Below are 10,250 nucleotides of genomic sequence, written 5' to 3'. Positions count from 1 at the left end.
TGCACTTCTGATTACAATACAGTAAGTGCCAGGTTCACTTGAAAACCCTCATTGGTACAACTTCTGTAAGTTAGAGACAGCTACCCTGGTATCTGTGACAGCAAAAGCGTGTGCTCTGAAGCTGGATCTCTCCAGTTTGGTTCAGGAACAAACGTACGCAGTCATTTAAAAATGGCCATTTGGGGAATAGGCCAGAATATAAAATGTTTGTCTGGTAAAATTAACCATTTAGCATTTTCAAAAAACAATTTTCAAGCGTTAAAACTTGTCTATTGAGTTGTTACACGGATACACACTATTACAGCGAGAAACCAACTGGCCACAGGCCATTATTTTAGCAACTTGGCTAATTTTTTTAAAAAAATGTGTTCATGAAGTAGTAACATTTTTATTCAAATAAAATAGTGGCGAGATGGACTCTTTTCTTCCCACATCTAATGCGTGAGGTTGCTGCCAAGACGCCCCAACCCCCAACAACAAAAAAAATCAGAGACTGACTTGGGTGTTTCATTCAAACCTATATTTTCAGTTTCTCAAACGCTGGTCCACAGACCACGTTCCTGTTACACGCGTGCACCGCCGGGAGAGCAGAGACGCCCGGCGCCCCACCGAGGACTGTCCTCCTCCGTCTACAGGTGCATCCCTGCGCGCGCCCGCCCGCCCGGTGGCGACGCAATAAATACGCGGCTTGCGGCCGCCTGGGTCCAGCAGGCCCGCCACTACCTGTTGTAGGCCCGCTCCCGTTTGGACTTCTCCAGGGCCTTGTCCATGGTCTTCTCGCTCTCGCCCCGGCACTTGGGGCAGTACCACTTGCCCTTGGGCTTGTGGCTCAGCCCCACGCAGGAGAAGTGGAACCACTCGATGGGGCACTCGTCGTTGTCGCAGCCAATCATCTCCCCGTAGGAGACCTGGTTGCACAGACAGTACGTGGGCTCGTTCGGGTCTATGGGCAGGTCCGCGGGGGAAGCCTCCCTCTCCGCCTTGGCCTTGGAGCGCTTCTTCTTCTTGGAGGCCTTGGCCTTCTTCTCCTTGGGCGTCCCGGAAGTGACGTCATCGTGGTCGTGGTTGTTTGCGGCGTTCTCCCGGTTCTCGTTGTTGCGCTGTCGCCGGGACCTCTTGTTGTTGGGCTTCTCCGCCTGGGCGATCGCCTCGTTTTTGGCCTTGTCCTGGCCGGCTTTGCTGTGGCCCGTGGCGTCGGCGGCCTCCTGGTGGGCCTCGAGCAGCTCCACGTGGCTGTCCACCTGCCGGGCCCGGTTCTCCACCAGCTCCACCATCTGGCTCACGAGCTGGATCTTCTCGTCGCCCAGCTCCTGGCTGCGGATCAGCGCCCGCTGGATGCAGTGCAGCGCTCTCCGCTTCTGGGTGCCGTCTGCCTCCCGCTTGAACTTCTCGTAGTACTCATCCAGTTCCTTCAGGATCTCTGCCAAGGGGAAAACAACCGTTAGACCCCGGGGGTACACAGTCTCCAACCCACAAAACCGTGGCTGTCAGGGACAAAAATGATCAACGCAAGGCTTCCTAGTACGAAAAATGTGTAACACGAAGGCCTTTCTAACAGGCTTTTTACACTCCCCGTTACAAAAAGGAAAAAAAAAACAAAAAAGAAATCTCTGGAACTAAATACAAATGTTAACACGGTTCCCATTTATCAAAGTGCACTCCAAAGCTTCCCAATGGACTGCACGCATTCAGAGCACAGGTAACAAAAACTCCCTGGACAAGGGGCCACGGGGAGAATTCAAGTTTAGGCGACGTATTGAGGTCCAAGTTTTTATTTTCTATAAAATTAAAGATTACGTCCTATATTTCCATTGTTTTTATCCAAGCATTTTGGGAACATTTTAAAGGCTGTTTGTTATTCTCTTTATTTTAGTGCACCGACATCTAGAAGCTACTATTGGAGAGATTATATAAATACTTCAGTGGCCCAGCCTCAGTTTACTCGCCACATCACTGCATCGCAGCATGCATGGGAATATCTCTCTCACCCTGTCACTGAAGACAAGAATGGTCTGTAAGGAGGAGTCAGACCAGAGCAGCCCTGCTGGGACACAAAGGTAACAGATTTCACTTTTCCCTTTCCTGCTCAGAACAATGAATGACATTTGTATCTATAGAAGGCAACAGATTTTAAAACAAACAAAACTCCCTCCTACTAAATGTTAATCTATTTGGACAGGTTAGAAAACAGTATACCTGATTTTAAAATGTAATTTGGCAAATGGAACTAGGCAATGTCTCAAGAAATAAAAGCTGTTAGATAAATCTGACTGAAACAAGGAAAGTAAATATTCTTGCCAAAACTCTACTTAAATACACAGAAATTCCCACAGTTATTTTCCCTAAACAGTAACCACTACACAGTATCAGATTTTATTCCTGAAAACCCTTCGCAGTCTCTTAAGATAAGGCAATTGAACTTTCCAGCTAGGAAGTTGGGGAGAATGTTGGTAGAGGGTGTATAAAATGTGACACGACCACTTCCAGATCTTATCTCCAATTAGTTATAAGGCACACACCTAACGCCAGGGTAAACCTATGAACTTAGGCCAACACGACTTAAGCATGTATTATTTTCCAGGCTATATTATTCAGACTGTCTTCTACTAGAAAGGAGGAATGCCACAGTCTCAGGGGCTCTTGGAGTAACTACGCCTGAAAACAAACAGCTCTGTTCAATTATCCAAGTTCTATCTCATAGGTGTTAAAATATGAGTTTCTGCCATTTATTTTTAAGTGAATTACACATTACAAAACTGTATCACTTGGTTTAATCAGTAACCCAAATTTCTGAAGACAATGTTAGCATTTCACTGGAAAGACACCAATCCCATCATACCACTAATTTGAAAGTTAATAGGTACACCTTTCACATCACAACCAAGCTCACAGTCCCATTAAGCCTTACTGTGGAAAAGAAACAAACATCCCATCAGAAAATCACCAAGAAATAATTCTGTTACCTACACAACAGTATACATTTCTTCAATGCCCCAAGCAAGGCACTCTTTATCAACAGAGCCATGGAAGTACAAATATCTGTAAACAAGAACCCGGGTCTAACTAGAGAGGCATCCTGGTCTCTTAAGCTCCATCAACTCCAACTGGTGCTAACCCTTTTTTCTAAAAGGGCTCCACACATGAGCACACTGTGAAAGTAATGGTACCAGGAAAAGAATCTTAAGGATTAATGGAGATTCGCAGCAAAGTTTAATCTGACCTGCCCAATTATTAGAAATGTATTTTAATTTTACATAGGCATGGCACCAAAGTTCTATTAGGAAGCCCTCTTCCTTGGGGTTGCATCAGCATTTAAAAAAAATAACATTTTAAAAATAACTGGAAAATATTTTAAATTGAAAATAACCCTAGATATAACTGGCAAACGAATTACAATCCATCGTTATAAATTAATGTCCCATTGAAAATAAGCAAATAATGTTAATCACAGCTTGACTTGCGACCGAGGAGTTAAGAATGAAGCCTTAATTTCTAGACTAGGCTGCGCTGCAAATCTCGGCGTTTATATTAAGTCCCAACCGCATAACTTAGGACCACTATATGCCGGGTGACGAGGCTCCCTCGGGGCCCCGCCGGGGTGTCGGTGGGGCTGGTCTTCTCCCGCGGAGCCGGACACGCGAGAAGCGGCTGTCACCCCGGCTCTGAGGTGGTAAAACAGGGAGTCTTCACCCTCCGTCTCCGAGCACAGGGCACGTCACCCGCGCCCGGGGCACCCACCCACCAGGCCCGGGTCACTCACGACACCGCCGCTCCGCGCGGCCGCTCCCGCGGGCCCCCAGGGCCCGGGCGGGAGGCCCGACTGCACCCTCGCCAGTACCAGCAGCACGGAGCGCCGGCCTCGCCCCGTCCCTCGGGTTCCGCCATTGCTCCCTGGAGGAAGTGACCTGCTCCCGTCCTTGGGGGTGGGGTGGGGGCGAGGCCGAGCCGGACCCCACCAATGGAGAGGCGGCCAGCGGGCGGCGCGCCCCGCCTCTGGAGCCACTGCCTATAGGGATCGCCGGACCGGGGGGGCGGGGGCCAGGCGGGGCACCAATCACGACGCAGGACGGGAGGACACAGCCCGCCCCCGCAGCACCAATGGCCAATGCGAGGCCCAAGGCCGGGCGACCCGAACACTTTCGAATCGACTCGACCACCTCCCTCCTGCCCGCCCCACTTACGCAAGGGAAAAAAGAAGGCAGCGGAAACACAGCAGTGCCACTCATAGTGCAAGGCCCGCCCCCATCCGGCCGAGGAACCAATGGCTCAGCGACGGACTGATAAGGACATTCCATGGGAGATACTGAGGCCAATCACAGGAGGCCGAGGCGGAACGATCGCAATATGCTAATCGGCTGCCTATATAAGCCGCCGCGAAGCGAAGGCTTGGGCAGAGCGCGCAGGGGCGCCTTGCCGTACCGGTGGCAAGTTCGTTGCGGTGCTCTTCCTGGTTATCCGCCTCCCCCCGCTCTTCCGTTTCCCTGCTGCGCAGCCCTGTAAACATTAGTAAACTCCGAGGTACTGTCCACCGCCCAGACACAGCCCCCAGCGCCGTGACTGACCAGGCAGCAAAGTTTCCCCAACGGCCGACAATTCCCCGCGGACCCGACCCCTGCGTCTCTCGGGCAGTCTAGGCGGCGGGGGCTGCAGAGGACGACGCACAGATCCCCTCCCCTGCCAGGTCCCTCTCCAAGCCGAAGGTACCTGCCTGCGCCCCTCGAGCGCAGCACGGATGGACGACTTCCTCGCTCCGTCCTCCTTCCCCTCCCTTCCCACGGCACACACGAAATAAAGCCCTGGCCCTCCGCAAGCTACACCCGTCCGCGGCGTCCCTCAATCGGTGTCCGGCGCCGCGCGAGGGCTGGGGACTGGGTGGGGGCGACTTGGGCCGCACCACGCGGAGTACGGACCCCAGGACTTTACGTAACACTCAGATTCGGGACTGGCTGGAGGTGGTTCCAGGGACCCCTCGCCCTCTGCGCCCTCCTGGCAGCCCTGCGCGCAGCCCGGTCCCCGCGCCCCTCAGCCTGACGGCCGCGGCACAGCCCTCCCCAGGCGCCGTGGCCTGCGCCCCCTGCGCCCCCTCCCCCGCAGCACCCCGCCTCGTCACTTCACTACAAAGAGCGCTCTGCTCGCGCAGCCTGGCATCGAGACCTCTCCCGTTCCTCCTTCCTCCTCCGTGCCCGGGCTTCGCGCACAAGGACCTTGGCAAATCAAAGACGCCCCAGACCTTTTGTTTCTGCCCGGCAAAGGCCCCGCCGCGAGCTCGCAGCTCTCCAGGAGGGGAAGCAGGACGGCCCGCGGCCCCGCGGCGCGCCGCCACCGGCGGGGATGGAGCAGCCGCCCCCGCCCATCCATCCCGCCGTACCTTGGTATTTCGCGTCGATCTCCCGCATCAGAGAGACGTTTCTCTGCAGATCAAAAGGCAGAGACTCGATGGAGTCCAGGTAGTCCTCCACGTAGTTCACCAGGTGGATCTGCTCCCCGTTGGCAGGGCTCAACATGGTTCACCGCGGTCCCCGGCGACTCCGCGCGGCTTTCCGCTTCCTCCGGCCCCCGCCCCCTCGGAGCCCGGCGCTGCAAAATGCAAGGCTCCCGCCCGCCGGCGAGCCCCCCCCCGACTCCAGCCGGCCCCGCGCCGCTACATCTGCGAGCCGCGCCGCCTGGGCCCGGGGACCGGCGCCTGGCGGGCCGGGCCGGTGCTCGGCGGCCTCGGGCGCGGGGCGGGCACAGGCGGGCGTGCGGGCGCGCACCCCGGCGCCGGGGCCGGGGCCGGGGCCGAGCGAGCGCGGGAAGGGGCGCGCGCCGCCCGCCGCGCCGCACTTGTCCAACGTGGAAAACCCAAATACCAGTTTCAAACACTTGGGAAACATTCGGCCCCCCGGCACCGCGCATGCGCCCCGGCGCCACCGCCCCCTCCCCCGGGGGCCCCGCCCCCGCCGCACGCACGCCCCTCGCCAACCCCGCCGCCCGGGGGTGGGGCTCTGCCTGTCACTCCGGCCCGGGCGGGGGTCTCGCGGGCAGAGGGCGGCGGGCGGGGCGCAAACTTTACTAGGAGTTTCGCACTTGCAGGCAGAGCGGCGCCGGGCGGCACCGCACTCCCACTGGGGCGGGGGGGGTGCCGCAGGGCGGCAGACGGCCCCGCCCAAAACGGCCGGAGCCGAGCCCGCAGCAGAAGCCCCGCCGCCAGCCCCATGAACCACCTCCCTGTCGCCGTCAGCCCCTCACACTCCCCCAACCCGCTCTGCAGCGGGGAAATATATAAGTACGGCTCGGAACAGACTGGCAACCTAGGCAGCCAATCGACTTGCCGCGCTCGGTTGGATGGCCCAATCAGGACGAGAAGGGGGCGGAGTGAGCTCGGGTACCGCCCCCTCCGCCGGGGTCTCACTACTGGAAACCCGCGTCCTCCCGGGGCGGGCGGAGCCCGGTCGGGCGGAAGTGGGCGCGCGTGCGCACCAGGGCGGCCACGGCGGCCGCCGGCCCGCGCGGGAGAGACCTACCATCGGCAGTCGGACCACCACTCCCAGCGGCCCCGGCGGCTCGCGCGCTTGCGCGGTCCTCACCGCCCGCCCTTATTGTGTCGCCGGCTGGAGGCTGGAGCCAAGCGGCTTGGAGACAAAGGGGCTCGAGAGGGGAACCCACGCCGGGTCCCCGGAGAGGCCAGGCGGCCCTTCTTCTCTCTCGTGGCCTGGATGCCGCTCTTGAAGTCCGCGCCCCCAGTTCGAAATACAACCCACGGCGGGGCGGGGCCGGCTTCCACTCAGGGGGCCGGGGGGGTGGTTTCTCTCTCAGTCTTGGGCCCTCCCCTCCCCCCACGTCTCTGTCCTTCTGGAGCTAAACTTATGTTGGGTTTTCATCGAGCCCCGTTGCCTAGACGACGAGCCCGCGCGCGGCTGCCCGCCCCTTCCTGTCCAGGCCCCGCCCCGTGGGCGTGACCACGGCGGGGCTTTGTCCGCGAGCTTTTGGGGCTTGCGCCTGAACGGCTGCTGCAGGCAGGCGAGCTCGGCGGAGTCGTCTTCGCCCCGTGTGTCTCCTTTCCTTGGGCGCAGACGTCCTGTCGCCGTCTCTAACCCTGCCCGGTAGCTCGGCCCCAGCCTACGGGCGTCCTCTACCAGCTCTGCGCCCCCTCTTCGGCGGGGAATGGGGGTTCGGCCTCCCTCCCTCTCGGGTGCCCCGCTGCCCCGCGCGGTCCCGCCCCTCGACCCGGCAGCGAGGCTCTGGTGGAGCCCCGAGTGTCCGCAGAAGCAGCGTTGTGACAGCCGACACCGCTCGGAAATTTTCAGTCCCTCTCTGTAACCAGTAGAATTGCAGCCCAGCCCGGTGTTTTTAAAATGGGCGATTGTCCGCAGCGCGGCTCGCCCTGGCCAGGTGATGGGCTCGTAGACAGCGCAAAACCGCGTTGAGCTGTTTTCGTCTTTCGAAACGAGTTTTCACGTTGGATCGTTGCTGCGCTGACCAACGCAGAATAGTACTTAACACTTTGAAATGAGTTTCCTCTTTACGCTCAGCCCCCTTAACCACCCCTCCCCCCCCCTCCCGCAATCAGGAGAATGTTCACTTCGAAAATTTGGGGAAACGGTTGTTACTTAGAGATTCACATTTTTCCAGTTTGGGTCCACTTTAAAGCTGACGCTGAGTTATCAACTTCATTTATGGGCCACTAGCCTGCACAAGACTTTAGTACTACGACGCTATGTGGAAACGAATATATTATGTGGACTAGATAGTGAACGCTGGATAAGAAAAAAGATACAAGTAACTTTAAAGAACATTGGCAAGAAAGAGGTAGGTACTGTTAATCCAGGCATTTATTGCCTTAAACTGAGTAGTGTTCATCTGGATTTAAGGATAAAGGTGAGAAAGAATTTACTCCTTTCAGTAATAATCAAGCTGGACTGTTTTATTTTGGTTTTGTTTTTTAAAAGACGATGTCATCTCAGTAGCGATTCCTCATGTTTTCATGGACTTCACAGACACGTGAGACAAAAAAAAAAAAAAATTGTTTCGTTCAACAAAAAATATTTAATGAACACCTACCATGTGCTTCCCCCTCTTGTGGCTCAGCTGGTAAAGAATCTGCCTGCAATGGGGGAGACCTGGGTTGGATCCCTGGGTTGGAAAGCTCCCCTGGAGAAGGGAAAGGCTACCCACTCCAGTATTCTGGCCTGGAGAATTCCATGGACTGTATGTATATCCATGGGGTCGTAAAGAGTGGGACACGACTGAGCGACTTTCACACTTCACCGTGTGCTCGCTGCTGTCCTGTGCACTAGGGAAGCAGTGGTGAATAACGTTTGTAAGTCGTTTAGTTTACCCCTTGGGCTAAAAAAGCCAGAAAATATTTGATTAGTTTTACCAAGTGCTTAAAATGTATGCCAATGACTTCAACATTGAATGGACAAGGTTAGAAGACCAATAGCTAGAGCATAACTGTAATCACCCATTTAAAAATGCCACTAAAGAAAAGAGCTTAATTTTGCCAATACATTGAATTTGGGTAGATTCAGTGATTGTTCTTTGGAGTGTGTTTCAAAAATTGATATTAAATGTTTTTTCTAAGGTTATAGTTCTAGTTTCACTGAAGATGCTCAAACTTATGGAAGAAAAAGAGATGAACTATAATTCTTTCTGTTTTGACCTGCTTAAAATATAAATCCTAACACGTTCATCTCAAACTTGAAGTGCCCTAAACAATATGTGCTACCTCATCTACTGTACTTTAGATTTACAGATTTTGCTTTGAAGCAAAATGTAATGCTGAGAACTACAGTTTTTGTTGTTGTCATTAAGGGGCACGAAATGGCATTCATGACATTTTGGAATCATTAATTTTAATGTACTTACTTGTTCTGACCTAGACTGGGAGGAGTCAAATTAACTGCAATCTCTCTCTCTCTGGGTATGTATGCTACTATATCTTCCTGGTCATTTTAATATTGAACTTGCAAGAGGAATCATGCTTTTAAACATCAGTGAAGACTGTGTCTGTTTTTCACTGTTTGAAGAGGCCCAGAAGACTTAAGGTAGCACTGCTGCTGGCCAAGGGCTGAGCACTTGACAGGACCAGTTTTCAGAGGACAGAATATACCTTTGTTAGTTTAAAAACCATGATTTCCCATGGCCAATTAAACCTGCCAGCCGCCAGGTTCACATGCAGGCTTCCATCTTCAGTCTTACTAAATTTGTTTTAAAGACGTCTAGCTTTTTCCTCAAATTCTTCATGCTCTTACAGATTGCAGTCAAGCCTTTTGTTCATCTTCTTAGTTTTCTGGCATATCTAGTATCTGTCAGAGCTTTCTCTATCAGATGTTTTACTGCTCAGATTTCCTCCCACCTGCAACAGGTGGATCTCCACAGAGATTACCCTTTTCTGAATTTGGTGGTGGACACAGTGAAAGAGGTGGCTTAGTGGTCAAGAATCTGCCTGCCAAGCAGGAGACGTGGGTTCAATCCCTGGATTGGGAAGATCCCCTGGAGACGCAAATGGCAAAACACTCCAGTAGTCTTGCCTAGAGAATCTCACGGACAGAGAAGCCTGCTGGGCTACAGTCTGTGGGGTCTCAAAAGAGTTGGACAGGACTGAGCAACTAAACAACAACAGAGTAGAAAATAATTTACAATATGAAGTACTCAAGGAGTACACTGCTATAATCAAAATGGATAACCAACTAGGACCTATTGTATAGCACACGGAATTCTCAGTGTTGTGACAGCCTGGATTGGGGGGGAGGGGGGCGGTTGGGAGAGGATGGATACCTGTGCATGTATGGCTGAGTCCCTTCGCTGTTCTCCTCAAACTACCATTACATTGTTAATCGGCTATACCCCTATGCAAAATAAAAAGTTTAAAGTTTGAAAAAAGAAAAAAACCCAAAAATAATCAGGGAGAGAAACACACATCTTGTCCTAGAAAGGAGAATTACAAAAGAGCAACAAGGCGAGCGCGCAGGCAGTGGGGAGGGGGTTAATGCGGAGGTAGGGCTCTGAGTGGTGGGGGAGAGGGGCTTGGCTCTGATGGGAGGTCTCCTAATTGTGAATGACAGGCTCTAACACTTCAGCCGTCACGCCTTCAGACACAGTTCCCAACGAATTGCAGAGCTGGACTCCAGAGGTCTTGGGGAAAGTTTAAGTGCTGTTGAAAGGTACTTGTTTGTCTCTACTGGAGCACTTGCCTTGCTATAGAACGACCAAAACAAACCCCAAAAAGAACTGAGGAACTTAACGTGCTGTTTTGAGGACTGCAAAAG

The 10,250-nt window shown here is 53.8% G+C and overlaps 1 protein-coding gene across 3 annotated transcripts; it reads right to left on the bottom strand.

The window, feature by feature from the left end:
* Positions 1 to 498: 498 nt before the first annotated feature.
* Positions 499 to 5,515, bottom strand: ING1 (inhibitor of growth family member 1). Of its 3 annotated transcripts, none has more exons than XM_043892212.1 (2): positions 5,369 to 5,515; positions 499 to 1,420 (listed from the first exon to the last, which is right to left on the bottom strand). In XM_043892212.1, exons 1-2 carry the CDS (start codon positions 5,502 to 5,504, stop codon positions 720 to 722), a joined length of 837 nt encoding a protein of 278 aa, XP_043748147.1. In that variant the 5' UTR covers positions 5,505 to 5,515; the 3' UTR covers positions 499 to 719. The 3 variants fall into 3 exon arrangements, with proteins under 3 accessions (XP_043748147.1, XP_043748144.1, XP_043748145.1); XM_043892209.1 differs by lacking the exon at positions 5,369 to 5,515 and adding an exon at positions 3,761 to 4,241; XM_043892210.1 differs by lacking the exon at positions 5,369 to 5,515 and adding an exon at positions 3,839 to 4,241.
* Positions 5,516 to 10,250: the final 4,735 nt, after the last annotated feature.

Source organism: Cervus elaphus, chromosome 30 (genome assembly GCF_910594005.1).
Source record: "Cervus elaphus chromosome 30, mCerEla1.1, whole genome shotgun sequence".
NCBI lineage: Eukaryota > Metazoa > Chordata > Mammalia > Artiodactyla > Cervidae > Cervus > Cervus elaphus.
Note: the sequence above shows the minus strand (reverse complement) of the source record. Positions and strands in the feature narration are given on the sequence as shown.